Raw genomic sequence first — 22800 nt, 5'->3', positions numbered from 1 at the left:
CCCCCCGCGCCCCCCGACCGTGCTGAACTTGCTCCGTCGGCCCTACTTTAGGGATTGCTAAGACCGCGCGTCCATTTATCTGTTTGTCGACCGGATGGCAACCGAACCCTCGCCCCGCAACTTGCGCTTCTCACAACCCGACGATGACGGCCATGCCCGGCCAGACAAGCTCAAGAACGGCTACCGCCCTGTGCCCGTCATGTCTGACTCGGATAACTCGGCGTCCTCGGGCTCCGTGGGGGAGCTACATCTGAACACCCATGTGATGGACCAGCAAGATAATTTTGGGTCGCTCGGCCGATACGTCGAGGCGGCACATCCCGCCGTTGTGCAGCAGCACCCGCCCGGCAACTCAGCAAATAGCGCCGGCACCCACCAGCGTGCCACCGCCGAACCTTCCTCATATTCCAACGGGCCAGCACCGCGTTCCCAACGTCCCACTGGCCCTGTCAGGACCCCTTCCAACACCTACCAACCCTACACGCAACGGAGACCCAACCAGCCCGGGACGTCCTCTTTTACCAGCAACGGCGGACTCCATATCAAAGACGCCTCGCGGCCGCGGGCGGTAGGAACCTCTACATTTCGCGCTCAGGAACGAGAATACGTACGGAGGTTGCGCCAGCAAGACAACTATGGCGATTACTTTGACACATATGGCTCCTCGGAACAGCAATACGACTCGGACTCGGAGGGCGAGACACCCTCCTCCGAAGGACCCTTTGACAGCTATGACGACGCACACATCATGTTCGTCAATACCGAGGGGAGCCAGATCACCGAGGAGGATTTGAAAGATGCCCACAGCCGCGAGCGGCTCGAGTGGCACGGCATGCTCGAGGCCGTACTCACTGGCGATGTGGTGCGGCAGGAGAAGAAGCGTCTCATCGGATCCGCCGACGAGGACTTTGGCAAGAGCGCCCACAAGGCCGAGCTCTGGCTGGGAATACGCGCTCGTGTCTGCGGAAGACACCTGCCCGTTCAGCGAAGGATGATTGAGGAGGCGCGGGCCTCCGTCGACCGCTCCATTGACGAAGTCATTAACTTTTCCATTGCCGGCGAGAGCGAAGCCGGCAAGCCCCCAATCGAACAGGTCCGCGACGCTATCGCAAAGATTGAAAAGATCGAAGGTCTTTACCCCTCCAACACCGCACTGATCGCAGCGCTCAAGCCTTCCACATACGATGCCTACCGAGAGACGTGCGAGGCCGTCGTCGCTTGGCACAACGTCAACGAAATGATCAATACAGAGTTGTCTATCTTGAAGAAATGGGTCGGGAACGACGATCTGGACTTTCAAAGATTTAAGGAAACCTCGGGCCGGCTCAGTGACGAAACGTCCTTCTTGGACCGGTTAATGAAAGAAGAGGGTCTGAAGTCGCTGCACGATGACAACGGCGGCGGCGACGGAAAGAATCTTAGGAAGAAGAGCATGTTGGACAGCATCTCCATGGTCATCACCAAGGCCAAGGACACTCTGATCATGAACGCCGATGCCTTCCAGAAACGCCACCTGCCACCCTACATAGAGGAGCTGCTCACGCTTATTTGCTTCCCCTCTCGCCTCATCGAAGAGATTATCAAGGTTCGGCTGGCCTATGCCAAGAAGATGAAGGAGTCGGCGCAGCAGAATCCCATGATGCAAGAGCAGATGATCTCTCAGTTCCAGGTCCTGCTCAAGTTGGCCATCAAGATTAAGTCAGAGTACATGGCTATCTCTCAGCCCGAGCCCGGCTGGGACTTGCCGCCGTGCATCGACGAAGACTTTGACCGCGTCATCCTAGATGCACTGAAGTACTACTTCAAGATGCTGAATTGGAAGCTGAGCGGAAACAAAAACACCTTCAAAGAAGCCGAGTTGCTCTTCCAAGAATGGGAATTTGGTAACGAAATCGGAAGCCATCTAACGCACGGAGACGTCGAGGTTGCGGAGCAGTTCAGCTCCCTAACTTACAAGGCGTTCAACCGACTCAGCCAAACCTTCGAAAAGGAGCTGCAGAGGAGACCCAAGGAGAGTGTCTCGGAGATGACCAAGCGATACAAGCAGATCCTTGATTCCGTCCGCGTGCGGCAACGCATGCTGCAGAGGTTCTCAAGGATGCTCAGCGACAATTACGAAAATGCGTGTGATTTCACCGTTGCCTTCGGTCCGGACAAGCTTCAAGAACTCTTCGACCGTCTGGTTGAGTCGGGCCATTTCCAGGTCTTAACCGGAAGTCCGGAGCATGCGGGCGTCCTCATGATTGCGTCCCCCAGCTTACATGGCCGCGGTTCCGACATCCAGCTGCTGATGAGCACTTTCTCGTACGAAACGATCACCGAAGACCCATCGGATCCCTACATCCTCATCATCAGGGCCGAGGACCCTCCCGCCTGGTTTGGAGCAAAGCTCCATCTTGCGGTGCGAGACGAGCCGCTGGACATCAAGCTCGGGCATATGAGGCTCATAGCGGGCGGCTCACAAGCGCGGCTGGTGAACGCTCGGAAGGCCTTCCTGGACGCCGTAGACATGCCCATTGACCTCATCGTGGAGCAGAGGTCCAGCCTACAAAAAGTAAACGTCCGGCTCATGGAGATTCGCAAGGTTGGCTTCAAGCTGTCAAACGCGTTCATGGACAGCGTCGAAACCATCCGGCGGCAAACCCGGGGCCTCAACTGCCAGGAACTGATCCAGACGTGCTTCATCTTTGCCACCGAGTTTGGCCAGCGTTCGCTATTGTACATGGACAACAACAGGCGGACCATGAACAACATGAAGCTCACCAAGCTCGCGCTCGATTGGGTGAGCTTTATCTGCGACGATTGCATCTCCTCGGACCGCAAAACGTTCCGCTGGGCGGTGCAAGCCCTTGAGTTCGCCATGGTGATGACGAGGGGAAGGCACATTTTGGCCCTTGGTGATGACGAATACGCCAAGCTGCGGGCAAAGGTGGCCGGTTGCATGGCGCTCTTGATCTCGCACTTCGACATCATGGGCGCCAGGTCCAGTGTCGCCGCACAGGCCGAGAAGCTACGGATGGAGGCCCTCATGGTGCAGCTGAAACGGTTCAACAAGGGACAGGGCGTGGATGACCAAACTGCTGCCAAATACGTCGAAGAACACCGTCTCGAAGAGTTGGCCAAGATCGACGAGTACAGGAGACAAATCCTCCTGGAGCGCTCGGCTATGGGCCGGGTTCTGGAAATCTCCAACGAGGTGGACCGCTCGCTTGCGTGGCTGTCTTCTACAGCAACCAACTTCACCATGAGGTGGCAGCAGGGCCATTTTGTCGGCGGCGGCACGTTCGGAAACGTCTACGCCGCCATGAACCTCGACACGGGCCAGCTGATGGCCGTGAAGGAGATCCGCCTACAGGATCCCAAATTGATCCCCAACATCGCCGGGCAGATCAGGGACGAGATGCGTGTGTTGGAGACGGTGGACCACCCCAATGTCGTGTCGTATTACGGCATTGAGGTCCATCGAGACCGCGTCTACATGTTCATGGAGTTCTGTTCTGGCGGCTCGCTGGCCAATTTGCTGGAACACGGCCGGATCGAGGATGAACAGGTCATCATGGTGTACGCACTGCAGCTCCTGGAGGGTCTGGCCTACCTACACGAGCTAAAGATTGCCCACCGCGACATCAAACCAGAGAGTAAGCATCTTTTCCTCCCTTAATTCCTAATCCGAAAAGGGAAAACTCAGTATGCTAACTGCGTCGCAGACATTCTCCTCGATCACAACGGCATCATCAAATACGTCGACTTTGGCGCCGCCAAGCTCATCGCCCGGCAGGGCCGCACGCTGGTGAACGACCTCGCCAGCACCAAGCCCAACCGGTCCATGACGGGCACGCCCATGTACATGTCCCCCGAGGTGATCAAAGGCGAGAACCCGGGCCACTTTGGCGCCGTCGACATCTGGTCGCTGGGGTGCGTCATCCTCGAGATGGCGACGGGCCGCCGGCCGTGGGCGAACCTCGACAACGAGTGGGCCATCATGTACAACATCGCGCAGGGCAACCCGCCGCAGCTGCCGTCGCCGGACCAGCTCAGCCCACAAGGGATCGACTTCTTGAAGCGCTGCTTCGTCAGGGACTCCAAGAAGCGCGACACGGCCGTCGAGCTGCTGCAGCACGAGTGGATAATGACTATTAGAAATCGCGTTGTCGAGCCGGCCACGCCGAGCAGCGATGCCAGTGGCTCGATGCAGAACACGCCCAACACTGCGACGTCGTCTATGCGGGGTGCTTTTGGTGGGGATGGGTCTTGAATATATAATAAATGCTTGATGCAAACTAGGTGGCTCCTGACAGGTGTGTGTGCGTTTGGCGTCGTCGGCTTTGGGGAGGGCTAGCTAGGTGTTGGCGATTTTGTTTTTATAACCCGGGGCTCGGGGCTTGATTATCTATCACTACTACGTTTTTCTCTTATTCTTTTCCTCAATAAGCTTCTTGCCTTTTTTCTGGCACATTCGGTCTTCTATCTATTACCGTTCCAGTACCTAGCTTAGTATTTTTCCGTCTCCCATGTTTCAGAGCCGATGTGTTGCGTAAAGAGATCGATACCCTTTTCTGGAGAAAGAGAACTTGACAGGTGCCTACCTACCCACGCAAATAGCCCTCCTTCCACTGTGATAGCTGCCAGACATGGGACATACCTATTTAGTGTGGATGCGGTGTGTGACAAGCGGCGTGTCTGTTCGAATCGTGCTTGTATATGGGAAGGAACAACATGAATTCAGAGTAACGCTGTCGCGTATGTTCACCATCCGAATCTGGAATCAAATTTATCAACTGTCCCTATGATATTCCCCATTGTTGACGCCAGAACGCCTCGAGTAAGACTGGGGGCACTTCGACATCAGGCTGGTCTCCCAACACCATAGCCCCTTCTCGGGAAGCTGCAGCTACCTAATCATTGCATCTCCATCTCATTCCCCTCATCCGCCGCCCCTTCATCACCTCCCCACAACCCCTCCAACTTGAACTCCTTGGCCCACTCGGTAACAATCTCCTTCTGATCTGCCATGACCTCCTCATCCGCAATCTTGGTCGTCGCCCCCTTCACAGCAGTAACGCCAGCCACGGGCAAGACGGGCGGCTCAATCCAGCCCTGTATCCTCCCGTCCCGCCAGTCCGTCACGACGGTCATGGCGGCGGCGGCAATGTTGGGCACGCCGCCGCGGCCCAGCCTGCCGCGTTTGCGGGCGACCTGGATTAAGAAGTCCATGGTCGGGTCACCGCTCTGGGGGTCGGACAGCAGCGGCGGCAAGTCGTAGACCTTGGCCATGCGGTCCATCAGGTCGGGCGTGGCGGACAGTCGCCGGAGGAGCAGGCTCACGGCCGGGACGGGGTCGTCGATCTGCTTGGGCGGGACGGCGTTGAGCAGGACCAGGTGGGCGTGCGCTTCGGTCGGGTTCTTGGGGATGAAGGTGGTGGTGGATGTGGAGGAGGATGAGCCGGTGGTGGAGGGGAAGACAATGCCCGGGGAGTCGAGCAGCGTGAGGCGGTTGTCGATCTTGACGGCGCGGATGGAGGTCGTCACGCCGGCTTCGGCGCCGGCGGGACAGGCGGCGCGCTGGCTGCGGGTGCTCCCGCCCAGGCGGGAGAGGAGGGCGTTGATGACACTCGACTTGCCGACGTTGGGGTAGCCGATGACACCGACCGAGATGGCGCGCTTGAGGTTGCGCGAGGCGGCGTACGACTTGAGGGCGCGGAAGAGAGCGGCGCTGGTGCTCTGCACCGTGATGTCGCGGTGATTGAATGTGTGGGCGTTGGGTGCCGGGTTGGACGCCCGCAGTGGGAGAGTAGGGAAGTAGCGGCGCAGGTGGGCGAGCCAGCCGCGCAGGACGGGCGGCGGGATCAGGTCGACCTTGTTGAGGATCAAGATGAGCCTCTTTCCGCCGCCGGCAGCGGCCATGACGGCCCGCTCGACATCGCGGGACCGTGTGCCTTCGGGATCGCGCGCGTCCAGGACGTACAGGATGACATCGGCCTGCTCAACCACCTGTTTGAACACTTTGTCGTAGGCCTTGCGGGACGAAGCGCCGCCCTGGACCTCAATGACACCTCCCTCGCCCTCGCCCTCACTATTATCGTCATCGTCCTCGTCATCATCCATCTCGTTGCCGCTCTGCAACTCCTTTTCGTACTGCTCGGCGGCCTTCCTGGCGCTGGCGACGAGGGCGGCTAGCGGGTTGGATTCGTCAATGTCGCTGGCGTCCTCGTCCATGGCGTCGTCCATGTCCTCTCCCTCCAGAGACTCATCGGCAATTCCATCCTCGTCCATGTGCTCCTCATCCTCATTCTTGTCGGGCTGGGCCCAGTTGGCAGCCTTGGCTAGCTCGCGGCGGCGTTGCAGCTCCTCTTGTTTCCGGACACGGGTCTGCTCGATTTGTTGCAACAGCTTCTCCTTGTAGGGAAACAGGTTGGGGATACCCGGGTCTTTCTTCAGCTTGCTCCGCCATTCCGGGTTTTTCTTGGCCAGCTTCCTCGCCTTGCGCTGCTTCGCGGCCGACGCCTTTTCGATCTTGTGCCGCAGCCGGACCGGTGTCCGCTTGGACTTGGGCTCTGGTGTTTTTATTAGTATCAGAAATTTAAAAGGTACAGGCAGATGCAAGATTGTTGACTGACTTTTTGGCTTGTTTATTGACCCGGCCATCGTTATGAACTTGCGGTTCCCTCTCGGTGTAGAGTGTGTATTGGCACCAGGACATACCTTACCTGGAGCTACGATCAAAATGGCAGTTTTCTGCAGCAGAAACCTTTGTGCCAGTGCTCACCGCCCCGATAGTGCTTATCAGCTTGAGGAACCCACACATCGCCCCTCATCCGCGGCGCCAAGGATAGAAATACACCCCACTTTTGATCACCGATTTCGCCGAGCAACTCCACGGTCCTTCGGCTCCAAGGATCCAGCAACGGGCCGAATGGACATCATATCTTGCTTCAAGAATGGCCCAAGTTACTTTACGGATCCGTACTCCTGCGCAAACGGGTGCGGTTAGAAAATCAAAGGGTTAGGGATTGGAATTGTATACCGCGGCGGAGTTACTCATTTGGTTAGATCCGTGGTCTGGCTTTCTGCTAGAGGACATTCCGACAACATCCCGACCCGATCTGCCGGCGTTGAGTCCATAACCCGAACTCGCCTGTTGCTTTGACAAGTATTCAACTCCTCTTACTCTCTGAAGTATTCAAGTCTTCATAGCTCTACATGCTCACTAGGTGAAACCATACAACTGCCCTAAGATATTGTGCTTAACTGTTCGTATTGACGTCGAAGAGAAATCCCGCTCTCTTGAACTGAACTCGGGCATCGCCAGAAACATCTCATCCCACTTGGACCGCATCACAGGCCCCCGAAGATGGGAAGCACGGAACCGGCAGTATCGCCCTTCTCGGCGCCACCCAAGACCATCACCTTCGACGGCCTGCTGTTCGACATGGACGGCACTATCATCGACTCGACTAATGCAGTCATCAAGCACTGGGAAACGTGGGTCCACTCTGACCTTCTTTCTTGGGCCCCTTCCACGGCCTGGCTAACCGCCTCGGGAGTCAAACAGGATCGGCAAGGAAATAGGAGTCGACCCGGCAGTGATCCTCCAGTGAGTGCACCCACCACGGGGCCAATTCAGCTGCACTGGTTTCATTTGATGAGGAGAGTGCTGACCTGGCGGATCTAGGACTTCTCACGGGCGAAGAACCATAGACACGCTCGGGCTTCTGGCCCCAGAAAAGGCAAACTGGGAATGTGAGCAAATCCAACAGCGCAGTGTACCAGAAACCATGACTGCCAAATATCATGTTGGAAAGGGGGTGGATGGCTGCTGTCCCGGCAGAGCCGCTCACCTGTCTTGCCCACCCAAACTGTAGGCCCCCTTTTTGGCGAACAAACTGACGGAACGGAATGCAACAGACGTCAAGTATATGGAGGGACTCCTCCCCAAGCTGCACGGCGCCGACGCCGTCGAGATCCCCGGCGCGAGGTCCCTCCTCCAGGACCTCATTGCCCGGTCCGCACCCTGGACCATCGTCACCTCGGGGACGCTTCCCCTCGTAACCGGCTGGCTTGACGTCCTCGACCTCCCTGCCCCGCCACACCTCGTCACGGCCGAGTCGGTCGCCCACGGCAAGCCGGATCCGTCCTGCTACCTGCTCGGGCGCGAGCGCCTCGGCCTGCGCGGCGCCGACAAGAGTGTGCTGGTGCTCGAGGACAGCCCCGCGGGGATTCGCGCCGGTAAGGCCGCCGGTTGCAAGGTGCTCGCCGTCGTCACCAGCCACACGGCCGAGCAGGTGCTGAGCGCCGGGCCCGACTGGGTCGTCCGGGATCTGGCTTCGGTCCGGTTGGTGCAGGGGGCGGAGGACCAACACCAACAGGGGAGGGTGACGTTGGAAATTAGGGATGCGTTGGTGGGTGACAATGATGTGAGCGGGGTGTAGAGAAGGGTTGGGATAAAGGAGATGGGGAGCTTCGCTGGAGGGGGGAAGGGGAGGGCCGCCGGGCACTCGCCGTTGTACTTCACATAGACTTGGTTATTTGGGTTGGACAGACGAAATTTCAGAGTTAGCCCCGTCTCGTCGTCCGGTCAAAGCATTGTGGGTGATGGCATAGCAAAACCGGCTCTAATTGATCCGCAATGAGTTGACGACAATGAAATCTGCCAGAGCGAGTCGACCCAAATCCACCTCGCTGTACTCCGTCCCCGTCCGTTCTTGGGAAGTCGCCCGGTGTGCGAGGTCATGTAACGGTCATCCGCCGTCGCCCCATCGCAGAGACACACTCCAGCTCCGTGTCCAATGTCTCGGCCCTTGGTTACGAGCACACATGCCTCGCCTCGCACATGCCACTTGAAGAAGTCTCCCGTCCGCGAAACAGTTTTTGACTGTTTTTTGTTCGCCACACGCAATGCAACGAATGTATCAGCCAAGACCGAGTCTCAGCCTGACAGAAAGGCCCCAACGCACGAAGGACCCATGGAAAGAAGGCCTGGAACTCCACGATCTCTTTTCTGAAGGGGGGGCCCACCCGACGGCAAAAAAGTCGTCCCATCTGGCTGGAAACGAGGGGCAGGAATGCGGAGCGGAGCGGGCCAAGCCCGTTGAGATGAGACTCGAATCCAAACAGAGAGTTCGTGGCGTCGAACTGGACATCACCGCCAGTTTTGCTGGTGCTGATGAAAGTGAACCAGCCGTTCCCCTGCCCCCCTGGCCGCCGATCGTCGCCCTCTAAGGTGGTTTTGTATCCGCCCGCATTAGTTAGTTTTAGTTACCAAGCTGTGATGCTAGGTATATGTATGTTTCGATTCTGGACCCGGAAGAGGGCCTTGGGGAAAGGCCCATTTCCTTGCTTGACATTGTGGACGAGCGGTCCTGCCAGTTTTTGCGGAGTTGATTCTCGAGCCATGCCTGCCACCGTCTCGCTTCATGCCTGACTCGGGCATTTCAGGCATCACGGGAGACTTGACTAGTATCCGAAACACACAAAGAGAATTTCGAGAACGGTCCAGGCCCGTCCCGAAGACCAACGGCGGCAAAGCCACATCCCGCCCAGGCCATTCTTGCTTGACGACGACGCCGCTGCCGCGCCTTCATCATGCGTGCCGACTATCACGGAACGAGGTGGCGAGCACCGGTCTGTCCGCGTGGGAGAGACCCTTCAGGTGAGGCTGGGTTGGCTGGTCCATCGCCTGGGGGCTGGATCTTGGGCTGATCAGTGATCTAACGGGTGCAGTTGAAGTTCCTTCTCACTGAACTTGCTGCCTGTGTTTGAGACAGCGATGGTGTCTTGTTCGAAGACAGCCCCGGCGAGTCCGTGATTGTCTTACAATCAGCGATGACGAGCTGTACGGGTGCGCGGTTGTTTGTAAACGTAGCTATGTTCGAGAGCACCGGCTCGCATACACACATGGTGGCGGCACCTAGGAGGTGAAATCAGGATCGGATTTTGACGGACACACTCTGACACCAGGCTTGATGGCGGAGAGCGTCCAAGATACTCCGTACAGCTGGCTGTCTTACTCATGCGAATGCCGGCAAGCTGCGTCGGGAAAAGTAGGCAAGGAAATGAGGAAACGGTCAGTTGCAGCGCGGCTCCAGAGACCCCGAGACGCACAGCTGGGGGCTCCGACTGTGAGACCTAACTGCGGTGTTCATAAGAGTCGCGTCCCGTCTGGGAGCATACGGACGCTTGCAGAAGTCATCTCCCGGCATCACAAATTGGTCGGCGATCTGGGTAACATGAACCCCCAGCGGCCCAGTTCACGATTCTGTTGCTGCGCGCAAACACATCTGAGTCGTGAAAGAGACGGTCTGTCAGGGGCTCCTTGACATCCCGGCCTGACTCGACAACCGACCGTGAGAGCTGGAGAATGCCGCCGATCATTGAAAGCCGTTTCCTCTTCACTATTTCGGCTCCGAACCTAGGACAGAACCGATCAGCCACACTTCAGCCTCGGGAGTGGTACGGACGCGGTTAGGGCGAGAACCAGAAGCGGCAAAGAAAACCCGAAGCGAGATTAGCGCAAAAAAGACACAAGCTGTATCCGTACCACAGTAATGTAATTACTGGTAAAGTAGTGCTCCAAGGACAGGGCAGTTCGATGTTCGCTCTCGGATCCAATCCCCTTGCACAGCAAGCTTGGTCCCAACTCCCGAGCGAACAATTGCAGATGCTGTCCGAGAGTCCCGCTGCAGGAACCAGAGACATGAGGGTTGTGCGGTCGTTGAAGGCGTTTCGCCAACCAGCTTGTTGGACTCGTTTTCAAGGTGAGTTCTTCTCCAAACTTGTCGAAGCGTTGGGTTGGGCTCCGATGAGGCTCACATCCGGGTAGAGTACGGATAGAGTGAGAGTGATGGGAACGTCAGATTGCTCCCCCACGCCATGATATCTGCCATCGGCTTGACTTCCGGTCCCGAAGACGTCCCAACCCGAGATTGTCTTGTGGGACAAGCGGCTCGGCGTTGTCAGTACATACCATACTGTACAGAGCAGGGGGATGATGCTCGTACCGTCCGCTAGAGGGTACGTTATCGATCTCGCTGCTGCTGTTGCTGCTTTCACCGTGCTTTGTGGAACAACGGCAAGCTGCTATGCGCAAGTCGCCCAACAATCCCGACTGCTATCCGCTGCAAGTACGCAGTACGATGATAGGGATGCTAGGTCCTGTCGGGTTCCCTTATCAAGAAGAGACCGGCGGGGACTTGTGCCTTGAGAGTGTTGTACCTCGAGGTACCGTCCTGCGCCGCCGGCGGTTCACGGCACACCGGGCTGCAAGTCGAGGAGCAGGGATCAATGGCAGGGCAGGCCGACCTTCCAACACGTGGCCCGGTGGGCCCGGAAAGCAGTTCTCTCGTTCCCCTGTGGAAGAGCCTTCTGTGGAGAGGATTTGGCGCGCGGTCACTGACCAAGTGACATCCCGAGTTGTAACGAAGAAGAAGAATACTGGAATACGGTGGGAAAATACCTGAAGGACGTGTAAAATGATCCTCTGTGTACTGTACAGCGTGAGAGGACGATGGGGTCTCCTGCACGCGGGAGTGTTAGCAGCACAAGCTTTGATGGGCGTAGGTACTCTCCAGGCGCTTGGAGGCCAACCAGCTTCTTCCGCCGGTGTCGGTGCGGGGGAGAGGTCCTTTGCAAGTGTATTCCAACCAGCTGATCGAAGACGGCATACGGACTACCTTGAGGAGGGCGACCGTCGCATCTCTTAGCTGCGGAGGTACCTACGGTTGGTACGGGTACTTCTTGTCTCGCCGGACCTCGACACCCGATGGTTCCGAGTTTAAAAGGGTCGTACGCTGTCCAATGAACGCACTGGCCGGGACCAACACGTGCTGTGGAGTCGAGCGAGCCTCATTCCGTGACCAGTTGCGGGCGAGCGCGTCTTTAAGAAGCCGTCAGAGTCAACGACCTTATTTAAAGCATTGTGCCCATCGCTGTCCTCAATGACATACCGGGTGATAATATCACTCCAAATCCTCAAAGGTTGGGCGGATCGGCAGATCGACCCTGTTAAGCGGTACTGTGTAGTGAGGTGATCAGCGGCTGGGATTGTGACAGTTCCCACTCATTCATTGGCTTGGTGCCTGTATTGAATTCCACCTGTTGCTGGCGAACCACAGCAAGCTGGAAGAATGATCATGATGTCGGTGCCTGGTCCGAGTTGATTGGGGCAGTTCGCGCCCGCATTCTGAGGTTGTTTGGCCCGCCAGGGATCTGTTTCCGCCCCGCGGCCAGCTGGTCGTGCGCTCAGTGAGTGACACTAGGAGGATGGACCTCACCGTCTGGTTGCGGCTGGGATGTGTACGTTCAGACAGAAAGTTCCGCACATTCTGCTGCAAAGCATCAGTATGCCACGGCACGCCCGCGCGGAACATCTAAGCCAAGAAACTTCCGTCTTTGCCGACGTTGCGCCCAAGGCTTGAGCCCCATCACCGCAGCTGCTGTGTGCAGGTCCGTGTGCGATCGGGTAAGCTCCTCATCAGCAGTCGAATGCAGCAGCTGTCGAACCTGTGCGCTGGCACCACCTTCGATGCCCAATCAAAGCCGCATCTGTACGGGACGGACCCCTTCCTGCTGCAGGTGTGCAGAGGTTGCAGTGGGAGCAGGGCCCATAAATAGCAGCATAGCACTGCAAATGTTGTGCTACTTTATGACCTGGTCCTGTGATTCTGAAAGAAGTGAAACCACCGAGTTAAACTCTGCCCTAGGTTCTCGTGGATTGCAGGTTTAGAAACCCACGGACCACTTCCCCAAGGAGAAACATGTCCGCTGTTCTCCCGTCGAGCGAAGGACGCCAACACAGACCTCGGGATTGGTGTTTGAATGTTTTTGGTATGGAGTGTAAAGGTCCCGTCAGTACGGATCCGTACAGATCCTAGACAAAGACTTTCAAGACATCAAGCAAGAACAGCAAGCCTTATTCATCAGTTGGCTCGTGGAATGTTGTTGCTTGTCCTCGGTCTGCACGAATCAGACGCGGCGGTAAGCGAGGAGACCCACAAAAGAATGTCAAAGACCCGCCAGTCGGGAGATGAAGCCACAGACAGGCAGAGAGTCCAGACACTGGTGGCCGACGATGAGCTAGCGTACGGAGGGACGGAGTACAATCTCGACAATACACTTGAAGGATCCAACACCTAACTTACCTTCCTGCACAGTGGAGGTTCGTCGGACATTTTCTTCCTGTGGTTTTGCCACTGATGAACTGATCGTGACTGTCCGAGTGGATGGAAGCACCAATGTTGCCAGTCGGCCGGGACACTCCACCGCTGTCAAGCTCCATTTGCCGTGAGCAGCCCGCAGTCATCCATGGTGCATCGGGCCGAGCTCCATTCCCCAAGGCAAAAGCTGGTTAAATATGACAGTACTCACAGTAACGTTAGACACAGTCAAGAAATTCACTGACAATGGAATCGGGGCAGCCGCAGCAAGCGGAGAGAGCTTGGAAGGCTGCGGGCGGCATTCCAGCCATATTCATATGCACTCCCTTTTGCTGGGACGGCCGCTGCGATGATCTCGATTGTTACGCCAGAAGACAGTGGTCACTCCTGCACTGGGATTGGACAGCGATGACATTGAAGCCGCGACACAAACGACACCCCTTTCCAGTCGCTCTCCACAATCACTCCACCTGACAGCAGCAAGAAGCCGAGCCGGCCTGTACCTTGCAACTTGAACTTCCGAAGTGGCCTCTATCTTGATTGGTAATACACGGTAACGTTACGGTAAGTTACTAGGCATAGCAAGGAATGCAAGAACCGGCGCCCAAGCCTTCAAAAGATCTGCGCTGTCACCTCAGAAAGTTGCGGCACTGTTTACTGTGCGGGCACAGTGACCAAACAAGGCTTCTAAAGCCTCTGAAAATATTCAGGACGAATCTTGTTTCCAATTGGCTTCTCCACGTGTTACGTGCAGTGTACACCGTCGTCAACGGGTCTCGATCCAGCCCGCAGCCCAAGGCTCGGATAGGTGAAGCAAAATGCTTTCTTTTTGCCCCTGGCATGCGTTTCAGCTTGTCCATGAGGTCCCTGCAGCCAGCAACTCAAACCCGTCATCATCAGGCGCAGGCGGGTGTCTCTCGAGTTCTGACTCCGAGAGACCGACGGTGTTTCCGGCCTCGGCTCCCACACACTCCGGCCGGCTCTCGCCCTGCTTCTGCAAGTTCTGCAGGTCGGGACAGAAACACAAGGGACCGGATCTTGTGCCCTATAGGCCGTGCTGCATCTCCGTATCCAGTCCCTGGTCCGATGTCGAGGCGGGGAGCTCGCCCGGATCAGCCCAAATGCGGGGGCAGCCAGAGCCAGCTTCTCCATACAAAACAGACGGTTTGTGGCCTCAACGCGTCAAAGGGCTCTGTGTACCTAACTCCGCTATACAGGTTGTTGGTAGGGGCTCTCTAGATCGCGGCGCCTGGTCCTCTAACTTTTTGATGATCCTCTGACGCTATAGAGATATGCCTTGAGCCTCCAAGATGCCGGGATTCAATCATCACCCCACAACCTCCCCACCTGCAGTTCAGCTGAGGTACCCAACGTGCCCAGCCGTCCTCCGTACCTGGAAGTATCCTGCTAGGCTCCCTGGTCTTTTCTTTCCCGCCCGCCTGGGCCCTTGGCACATGACAACCCCTTGCCCAAGCACACCTCCACTCGGCATTCCCTGCTCTCACGGCGACGAGCTGCGGGCGGCAGCACAATGGATTACAAGTTGTGCGAGATGGGGAGCCCTGTGCTGTGCAGCAACAGCAGCCTCTCCACACCCACCCGCTGTCTCGCCGGCCCCCCCGCCCCCCTGCCCTATCGTGAAAGGAGAATACAGCAGAGCAGAGACAGACGAGGACGGGAAGAGAGGCCCTGTCTGCGCTCACTTGCATCTCGCCCTCTGCCGCCTCACCATCCATCTCTTCAAGCAACACTCCTTTCCCCCCCTCTTCGAATCCCCCGCCGTCCTTGCTCCCGGACACTTCACTCACCACTCATTCTTTAACCGGTTTAGACCCCCGGCAGGAACCCGGCCCCCATCTCATCTTAGTCTACTTCTTGGCTTGGTGATCCTGAGTTAGGCCCACACGCTCTTTAGATCTCATCAACATCCCCTCCCCGAATATCTCGCGTCCCTACGTGTTAGCCGGCTGCCGTCCTCTCAATCTGCCTCACCCTCAGTCATTCCTTCGGGGCACACCCACGACATAACACGACGCTGTCGGCTCCCGCATCTCAAGTGTCGAGCGGGACACATCCAAATATCAGTATATTGCAACTGACATCGAGACGCGCCGCGGGTCGAGACAGTGTGCCCTCACGACAAGGCCGCTTCAGCACTCCCGACTGCCACGATGGACATGGACTACTTGGACCCTTTCCGCCGCCGCTTTCCTGGCATGGCCGTGCAGCCTTTCGCGGTCCAGCAACAGGGGCAACCCCAAAACGCCCAGTATCCGTACTGGAACCCTCTGATGGCATACTACCAACAGCAGCATCGCGCGGCGGCATTGATGGGCCAGGGAAGCATGCAGCCCTCAAAGCCGGCGGAGCCCAAGCCAAGATTGGCGAAGGATGAGGTGGAGCTGTTGGAACGCGAGTTCGCAAAGAACCAGAAGCCGAGCAGTAGTACCAAGCGCGAATTGGCTGAGCAGATGGGTGTCGAGGTGCCGAGGATAAACGTGGGTTTCGTGAGGATGCTGCCAGGCGGGGTGCCCTGTGCTAACGCCTTTCCGTGACAGAACTGGTTCCAGAATCGCCGGGCAAAGGAGAAGCAGATGAAAAAGACGGCCGAGTTCGAGGCGCAGCAGGCGAGGGAACGAGCGGCTTCGGAAACCAAGTCAACGGGCGATCAGGACCACAACGCCGACAGCGACTACGAGCCTGCCAACCAGAGGCAACCCTGGAGCTCATCCACGGACGCGTTCGGGCGAGACGACGATGCTGTTGGATCAAGGGACGCTGTCCTGATCAAAAGCGAGCCAATCGACGGCGCCACTCAGTCCTCTTCGCCAGTCGTACCATCTTGTGAGAGCCCAACCAGTTCCGACAGTGATGGTTTCGTCCATGTCGACTATGGCCACTTCGGCCGGTCAACCAAGGAAGCGGCAGGGTTGCTGGCTTCCGGGCCCATGATGGATGGTTTCGGGGCGAGGCAGGATGAAGATGGGTTCCAGCAACCATCAACAGCCTTCCCTTTCCATCTTGCAGACGGAAGTGCCGCGGACGATATGACGCGTCCGACCTTGGATGCGTTCGCCCCCCACAACGGTATGGGTATCAGCGACACAGGCGCATTCAGTCCGTTTACGGAGCACGACTATTATGCTACTCCCTCGGCCCCTCAGTTTCCCTCCGAGATGGTGGCTCCAAACGCTTCAATCAACGTCAACAGCCAATTGCTGAGGCACCAGGAATCGATGGAGAGCCTTTCACAGTCCGATATCGTGTCCCCGCTTTCGATGCCCGACTCGCCCTCGACCGTATCGAACTTGCGATTCAAGTCCCCTCCTCCGCCGGCCGATATTGCCGGTCGCCGGAAGAGCAGGCGACCGGCGCCCCTCGGACTGCTGTCGCTAAGGGGCGGCCCCGGAGGTCCCAAGACCGGCATTGAGGTGCCGAGGCGGGCCGATACGGTGAGCCCCCTCAGACGGATTTCTTCGGCAACAAGCCTCTACAGCCGTGTCCAGAAGTCGTTTATGGCATCGGGCGGGCCGCGGTCGCCGTTTGCCATGGATCGGAACAAGGAGGCGCTGCTTCAGAGTTTGCAGGAGTCACAAACTCCAAGCATAGCACCTCTGAATAATGCCATGCCCTCCTTGGGCCCGGAGGGTGTAATTGGGGCGGGTTTAGAGGATTGCGCAGTGGGAACAAGCCCTTCGGACGATGAACAGGGCTTCGCCTTTGGCTCTCTGGGGCCGGTAAGCGGACTTCCCCTGTACAACGCCGATCGCACCGTCACGTCCCCTCCGAGCACGCCAAACTTTCCCATTGGCTTCCCGGACGCCCACTTCCCAAGTTCGCTCGACCATGCCTGGAACTATGCGCCGCAAGACGAGCCGTTGCCGACACCGAGCCTCTGCAGCCACGGCGGATCCGAGGTGGAGTTCTCGATGGCACCCCATCTGCCGGGCTACGTAGCCAGTCAGCCGGTTACGCCGTCGTTCCCGCCCGCGATGGGGCCGGCCTATACCGGCTTCTTTGGCACGAGTTTGGGACATGCCGAGTACCACTTCCCCGACTCGTATCCAGTCGAGTCCTCGGCCCGGTCATCCCCCGTGGCGGCCCCAACATCGAAGCAGTTTCAGTTTGCCCAGAACATCACTCCTCAGGATTTCAACACGAATAAGTCATGAAAACCTACGGGATCCGGCTGAGGATCCGTTTCCCTGGTTGTTCGAATCGATCGACCACCAAAACCAAACGCATCCTCCCCACAACTCCCCAGGGCGCTGCAGTGTACCAACATTTTCCTTTGTCCCTTCTACGCGAAGAGGTCTCGCAATGTTGCAGACCGATCCGGATTGTTTGATCACACGTCGAGATATTCCAAACGCTCTCTCAGTCTTTATTTCTACATTTCGTTTGATATGTACGTCTCACCTGTTTCCCCGAGCTTATACACGTGGCTACGGTTTCCGGCGAAAAAGCGCATCAGCAACATACCTCGAGCAACGCAAAGACGAAGAGCATACTTCTCCTTTCTCTTTTTTTTTCGCGTTTAATGTAATGATACACGGACACAAAGAGGAAATTCTGGAGGTTTGTCTTTTTCCCTAGCTTTTTTTCCCATCAGCTCCGGTTCTCACCCTTGCTGCTGGAATGGGTTCATCTTTTGGGATATACCACTCTGCAAGCATACAGAAAGCGGTGGAACCGAGAATGGAAAGGGAGCAACATCAACATTGTACTGTTGGATAGAAAGAAGATCCTCGGTCATTCTCCCCTTCCACATCACCTCCAACTTTCTGGCCTGCAAATATCTACCGGCGTCATGGGCTGGGAGGGCGGTTTAAACGCGCCGGGGCGTCATCAAGCGGGCGGAGTTGGGCAAACAATAGGGAACGTTGATGGCTCGCAGGGTGAAGGAGGAGGAGGACTTAGGAAACAGGATGTGTACGGCTTTTCGGCTCAGGCTGGAAGAGGGCGGGGACCTTTGTCTTGAAATTGTTCATACCCGCCATGTGGAAAGGGAATCGCATTCTAACGTGTTTTACGTTTTGGAGTCGGATAAGAGAACCCAGAGGTCGATGGGGAGCTTGACTGTGTGAGGCATCCCAAAGCATCTGGGCTTCCAGAGTTATACCGTATATATAACTATATATATAACGTTATATATATATCGTATGTCATATCGTTGTTACAAAGCCACTGTTGGAGTGGCGAGATGATTGTGCTCTTGGGTTCCCTCTGTTATTTTGCCAGCCCGCCCTATCTGTCAAATCACTTACCTCTTCATACCCGACCTCCCTACGTACAATAGCACGAAGATCTGACGTGTCTATCTTACACCATGCCAATATGCCTTGGGCTATGCCCCTGGTGCTGTGCTACATCACCCTCCGTCTTCTCACAGGAGAGTTTACAATGTCGCCGTGGTACCAAGCCGTTGCGGGAAACAAACACAAATGGGAAAGTGAGGGGCCTTCTGCGTCTGGCAAGGCACTGTATGTGTAGGTTACTTCCCTTCTGTAGCTCTGCGATAGTTTTATTTGTGCGGGCCTGTTTCGTTTTCCTTTTTGTGGCCTTCCCCCTCTAATGGTTCTCTGGGAATCTCGACGGCAGAATCACTCTGCCTGCGGCGAGATCGTAACAGCCTGTGCATGGAAGCCTCGCCTACGAATCAACATAATTGACCAGAATGGAATGGAGATATTATCATTGCTTTGTAAGGGGGTAAGCGTTCCGGCGAGACTTTTGCATGAGAGACGTCAACACAACACAACCAAACACTGCCACAGCCTAACAGTAAAAAGCGACGGTGGTTGCCGGAAAATTATGACTCCTGGCGGTGCAAGCAAGTCGTCATGACTCCCTGGGTAACACGACTTGGGATAGACTTCAGTTTAGGGCTGCCTCGCCGTTCGGCCCGTCCCGCTCGATGCACGTTTCATTTCAGTCCAAGGGATGGATGATCGCCCTGTCCCTTCTTTCCATTCCCGGGCCTCATATATAAACTGACATGGTTCGCAATCCGGCTAAATACACTATGTTGCCAGTGTCTCCATATATGGCATGATGATAACATGCTGAAAGAAGCCTCAATCTATCTGAGACAAGCTGGATCCAGGCTTGGGATTCCCTAACTAGGCAGTTCAGGCGCAAAAGGGATGATATCTGATCGCCAGGCGAACAAGTACAATACAATGTGTATTGTACAGATACCTACCCTGTGTAAAGCTGGACGGAGCTCATCCATTCCAACCAGAACACAGACCTGCCATCCAATTGAAGAGGTATTTGATTCAATCTCACAACGGACAGCGCAGGACGAGGAGTATCAAAGCTTCCATTCCCATCTTGGCTCGACAGAAGCATCACAAACACTTAGATGGCTAAACCCTATCAACAGCAAACCAAATAACAACAACGGAAAGTGTCTCGCCCAACCGAGAAAAACTCAGTAGACGCTCAAGAGCTCCATCTTGACCCCCCTCTTCCCCGTCGCCTCGTCCTTCTGATCCGTCACCTTGACCCGCACCTTTTGGAACAGCTCGACCGTCAGCTCGCGGCTGCCGCTCGTTTTCAGGGTGTACGTCTCGGCGTCGTACTCGGCCGCCGGCTCCGGATCACCCAGGTCGCGCAGCCGGATGAGCGCCTCGATACCAAAACGCGGCACGAGCACGACGAATCCATTGCTAAAAATCTTAAGCACGAACCCGTCCTCCTCGGCGGCCTTGCCGCGGAGCGCCTGGCCGACATAATACGCGATGCTGGCGCGGCCCGCGAGCTGCGCGTTGCGGTGCCGCACGTTGATGTTCTTGCACACGGCCTCGAGCTTGCCGCGGCTGCGCACGCTCGGGTGCACCGCCTCGTACCCAATCGCGGCGGCCAGTTGGCGGTGGGCGACCAGGTCGGCGTACCGCCGGATGGGCGAGGTGAAGTGCGTGTAGATTTCCGAGGCGAGGCCGTAGTGGCGGAACTCGGGGTACGCTTGCGTGCCCGAGCAAAAGTACTCGGCCGCCATCATGCAGCGGGTGGCCATGATGCGGGCGAGCGTGTTGAAGAAGGGCTCTTTGGGGTCGACGCACGCGTCCAGGCTGTCGGCGAGGGCGCGCGATGATTCGACGCTCAGGTTGAGGCCGCGCTTGACGCGGAGCTGGTTGGCGAGTTCGTCAAAGTTGGTCTTGGGAGGCGCTCCGTGGCGACGGAGGATTGCTGTCTGGGGGAAGGCCTCGTAGATCTTGCGAGCCACGCTGACGTTGGCGAGAAGCATGAACTCTTCGACCAGGGACATGGTGTCGAGGAGCTCCTTGGTCTTGACGTCGATAGGGTCGGATGTCTCGGATTCCATCTGCACCTTTACCTCGGGCGAGGACAGACTCAAAGCACCCGCGTCAAGCCGCTTCTGCTTCAACTTCCTTGACAAGGCAAGTAGGGTCCGGATGCTTTTGGTGAGCTCATCCTGCTGCGATTGATCGTCTACCCTTAGCTGTGCCTGTTCGTAGCTGAACGCTTCCCGAGATTTGATGACTGACTTGGTGAACCTCACGTTCACAATGTCGGCATCTGTTGTCATCTCCCATAGGACGGAGAAGGCGTAGCGCTCAACGTAGGGCTTGAGCGAGCACAGATCCGTACCCAAGAGCATCGGAAGCATATCGATACGCTTGTCCACCATGTACACGGTAGTGCCGCGAATGCTGGCCTCGGTATCCATGGCGTTGTTGGGTTTGACGAAGTGGGACACGTCGGCGATGTGTACGCCAACCTCGATGTTGCCGTTGGGAAGCGGCCGGGAATGAAGAGCGTCGTCGATATCCTGGCAGCCAATCGGGTCGATACTGCAGATGAGGAGGCCGCGGAGATCTTCTCTGTCCCTCCACCCCGGATCGTCCATATTCTCGGGTACTCTCCAGTCGTGGCCCTCCTTGGGCAGACAGTCAAGGACCGTCTTGGGGAAAGGCCGGTACTGGACGTCGTACTCGAGGAGCAAGGCTTCCGTCTCGGCAGCCTTGGTTTCCAACTCGCCCAAGCACCGAACGAAGTGGCCGATGGGATGCCGGGAGCCGCGATCCCAGGCATCGATGGCAACAAGAATCCGCTTTCCGACAAGCTCGGCCACTTGGCGCGTCCGTAATCGAATTTTTGGGATCTTCTTGTCCATCGGAATCACAAACACGGTATCCTGCTTGCGTCCCTGCTGGGTTGACTGGCTCACCGATGATTGATCGATATGCCCAACATATTGGCGCCAATTCCGCTTGACTACGCCGACGACCTTCGCTGTCGGTTGGGCATGGCCTTCGGTCGTCTTGTTATGGGTCCGCTTCACCTCCTCCTGCAACGCCTTGCGCTCCTTCTCCGAGACAAGGTCGGCCGTCTCTTCGGCATCCGGGTTCTCGTTTTTGGTGATGGTATCTTCCTCAATCACTTGAGTCGAAGGCTCTTTCCACTGGTCCTTGGGTAGCACCTCCACAACGACCAGGTCTCCGTCAATAGCGCGGTTGATGTTTTCCCTCCCTAGAATCAGGAGCGGCTTGGGGAACGCCGGCACCCTGATGGAGCCCTCCAGATAGTTGTACGGTGAGACGTTGAAGATACCCTGGTGAAGAAGACCATTCTTGACGCCCGTCATCATCTTGGACATGGTGAAGTATTCCGGGTAAAGGGGCTCGCCGGGGCGCTTTTCCTTGACAATCCCTTGGTCTCCGGACTCAGGGATCATGTCGAGGAGCCTGTCGCCGTCCCTGAGCTGTTTGACGTATTCGGCCAGTGAGCACGCCGAAATACCTTCCTGCTTCGCCTTGCGTAGGTTGTCTCGATCGTTACTCAGCATGACGACAGCCGGCACCGTCTTCGCCTTGGTTCTGGCCAGGTGCTGGCCGTACCAGGCGACAGCCTTGCGGACGGCACGGTCATTCCGATCGTTGACGGATTCGCCTTCCTGGCGGGCGACGTGAGTCTCGAGACGGAACTCGTTGAAGAAGACGTAAAAGCGCTTGTCCTCGCTCTTGGTAAGTCCGATGAGGCGATTGTAGAGCGGCAGCGACCGGTTGCGCACTTCCTCAAGAACGACTTGAAGCACGATGACGTCGTAAAAGGCGGCGCTTTGCTCAAAAAGATCCATGGCAGTCAGGAAGGCATTGGTGTCGGGTACCAGGTAGTGGCCCTGCGGGAAGACACTGGTGCCGGCGGGTGCTTCCGAGAGGACAAACGTAGTAGCTGTGCCAAAGTCAGCGCTTCATCCTGTTGGAGCCAGAAAGGACGTGTAATTTTGGCATGCTCACGTCGGCCCGCGGCATCTCTGGGGGCGGTTTTGATGCAGGTCTGGCATAACCTAGAGGAGCAGGGGATGTCCTGGCGGAGGTAGACCTCGCGAACAATCTTTTGGACCTTCCCACTCTTTGTCGATCTCACATAGACTTTGCTCGAAATATTGGCCGAGAAGGGATCCGAGTCGAGAGACCGCTTGAGACTAGCCATTTTCTGAACCAAACGGCGCGGTTTACTGGCTGGATAAGAAGGGTAGATGTCGGTTTCGGAGTAACGTGATATTTTCGCTACTTCGAATGCTCTCAATACCTTGATCGCATCGTTAATGGTCTGGCCCAGAGTTTTCCGAATCAAAGAAAGCAGTCGCAAGTTTGTGATGCTCCAGCATCACGGTTTT

General features: G+C 56.8%; 7 protein-coding genes across 7 annotated transcripts; 4 read left to right on the top strand and 3 right to left on the bottom strand.

Moving 5' to 3' along the window:
- The first annotated feature begins 7 nt into the window (after positions 1 to 7).
- N657DRAFT_584917 (MAP kinase) lies at positions 8 to 4635 on the top strand. Its single transcript, XM_062789772.1, has 2 exons — positions 8 to 3638; positions 3708 to 4635. The coding sequence occupies exons 1-2, from the start codon at positions 95 to 97 to the stop codon at positions 4253 to 4255; spliced, it is 4092 nt and encodes a 1363-aa protein (XP_062651967.1). The 5' UTR covers positions 8 to 94; the 3' UTR covers positions 4256 to 4635.
- Positions 4616 to 6718, bottom strand: N657DRAFT_607301 (putative GTP binding protein). The gene is made up of 2 exons (XM_062790241.1): positions 6618 to 6718; positions 4616 to 6554 (listed from the first exon to the last, which is right to left on the bottom strand). The coding sequence occupies exons 1-2, from the start codon at positions 6643 to 6645 to the stop codon at positions 4900 to 4902; spliced, it is 1683 nt and encodes a 560-aa protein (XP_062651966.1). The 5' UTR covers positions 6646 to 6718; the 3' UTR covers positions 4616 to 4899.
- A 163-nt stretch (positions 6719 to 6881) lies between these two features.
- On the top strand, positions 6882 to 8622 carry N657DRAFT_638615 (HAD-like protein). Its single transcript, XM_062791627.1, has 5 exons — positions 6882 to 7211; positions 7272 to 7482; positions 7553 to 7594; positions 7673 to 7740; positions 7906 to 8622. The coding sequence occupies exons 2-5, from the start codon at positions 7352 to 7354 to the stop codon at positions 8427 to 8429; spliced, it is 765 nt and encodes a 254-aa protein (XP_062651965.1). The 5' UTR covers positions 6882 to 7211; positions 7272 to 7351; the 3' UTR covers positions 8430 to 8622.
- A 1541-nt stretch (positions 8623 to 10163) lies between these two features.
- Positions 10164 to 11203, bottom strand: N657DRAFT_7412 (uncharacterized protein). Its single transcript, XM_062797523.1, has 4 exons — positions 10998 to 11203; positions 10810 to 10942; positions 10538 to 10742; positions 10164 to 10408 (listed from the first exon to the last, which is right to left on the bottom strand). Exons 2-4 carry the CDS (start codon positions 10881 to 10883, stop codon positions 10199 to 10201), a joined length of 489 nt encoding a protein of 162 aa, XP_062651964.1. The 5' UTR covers positions 10884 to 10942; positions 10998 to 11203; the 3' UTR covers positions 10164 to 10198.
- Positions 11204 to 13545: 2342 nt separating this feature from the next.
- N657DRAFT_7396 (uncharacterized protein) lies at positions 13546 to 14557 on the top strand. Its single transcript, XM_062797522.1, has 2 exons — positions 13546 to 14315; positions 14369 to 14557. Exons 1-2 carry the CDS (start codon positions 13740 to 13742, stop codon positions 14429 to 14431), a joined length of 639 nt encoding a protein of 212 aa, XP_062651963.1. The 5' UTR covers positions 13546 to 13739; the 3' UTR covers positions 14432 to 14557.
- A 765-nt stretch (positions 14558 to 15322) lies between these two features.
- N657DRAFT_561878 (uncharacterized protein) lies at positions 15323 to 17323 on the top strand (the record flags this gene model as incomplete). The annotated part of the gene is made up of 2 exons (XM_062788089.1): positions 15323 to 15649; positions 15710 to 17323. The coding sequence occupies 2 exons, from the start codon at positions 15323 to 15325 to the stop codon at positions 17321 to 17323; spliced, it is 1941 nt and encodes a 646-aa protein (XP_062651962.1).
- Positions 17324 to 19458: 2135 nt separating this feature from the next.
- N657DRAFT_667510 (RNB-domain-containing protein) lies at positions 19459 to 22800 on the bottom strand. Its single transcript, XM_062795408.1, has 2 exons — positions 22418 to 22800; positions 19459 to 22352 (listed from the first exon to the last, which is right to left on the bottom strand). The coding sequence occupies exons 1-2, from the start codon at positions 22611 to 22613 to the stop codon at positions 19588 to 19590; spliced, it is 2961 nt and encodes a 986-aa protein (XP_062651961.1). The 5' UTR covers positions 22614 to 22800; the 3' UTR covers positions 19459 to 19587.

This window comes from Parathielavia appendiculata (genome assembly GCF_033297405.1).
Source record: "Parathielavia appendiculata strain CBS 731.68 unplaced genomic scaffold N657scaffold_1, whole genome shotgun sequence".
Taxonomy (NCBI): Eukaryota; Fungi; Ascomycota; class Sordariomycetes; order Sordariales; family Chaetomiaceae; genus Parathielavia; species Parathielavia appendiculata.
Note: the sequence above shows the minus strand (reverse complement) of the source record. Positions and strands in the feature narration are given on the sequence as shown.

Bases quoted from the DNA above. Each gene is read 5' to 3' on its own strand.
- N657DRAFT_7412 (XM_062797523.1), bottom strand. From the start codon at position 10,883: ATGGCAGATATCATGGCGTGGGGGAGCAATCTGACGTTCCCATCACTC. The intron at 10,743-10,809 runs GTGAGCCTCATC...CTTGAAAACGAG, and splicing joins TATCCGTACTCTACCCGGAT to TCCAACAAGCTGGTTGGCGA. The intron at 10,409-10,537 runs GTACGGATACAG...GTTCTGTCCTAG, and splicing joins CCAGTAATTACATTACTGTG to GTTCGGAGCCGAAATAGTGA.
- N657DRAFT_638615 (XM_062791627.1), top strand. From the start codon at position 7,352: ATGGGAAGCACGGAACCGGCAGTATCGCCCTTCTCGGCGCCACCCAAG. The intron at 7,483-7,552 runs GTGGGTCCACTC...GGAGTCAAACAG, and splicing joins GTCATCAAGCACTGGGAAAC to GATCGGCAAGGAAATAGGAG. The intron at 7,595-7,672 runs GTGAGTGCACCC...TGGCGGATCTAG, and splicing joins GACCCGGCAGTGATCCTCCA to GACTTCTCACGGGCGAAGAA.
- N657DRAFT_7396 (XM_062797522.1), top strand. From the start codon at position 13,740: ATGCAAGAACCGGCGCCCAAGCCTTCAAAAGATCTGCGCTGTCACCTC. The intron at 14,316-14,368 runs GTTTGTGGCCTC...TCCGCTATACAG, and splicing joins TTCTCCATACAAAACAGACG to GTTGTTGGTAGGGGCTCTCT.
- N657DRAFT_607301 (XM_062790241.1), bottom strand. From the start codon at position 6,645: ATGGCCGGGTCAATAAACAAGCCAAAAA. The intron at 6,555-6,617 runs GTCAGTCAACAA...TAAAAACACCAG, and splicing joins GTCAATAAACAAGCCAAAAA to AGCCCAAGTCCAAGCGGACA.
- N657DRAFT_667510 (XM_062795408.1), bottom strand. From the start codon at position 22,613: ATGGCTAGTCTCAAGCGGTCTCTCGACTCGGATCCCTTCTCGGCCAAT. The intron at 22,353-22,417 runs GTGAGCATGCCA...ACTTTGGCACAG, and splicing joins CAGAGATGCCGCGGGCCGAC to CTACTACGTTTGTCCTCTCG.
- N657DRAFT_584917 (XM_062789772.1), top strand. From the start codon at position 95: ATGGCAACCGAACCCTCGCCCCGCAACTTGCGCTTCTCACAACCCGAC. The intron at 3,639-3,707 runs GTAAGCATCTTT...ACTGCGTCGCAG, and splicing joins CCGCGACATCAAACCAGAGA to ACATTCTCCTCGATCACAAC.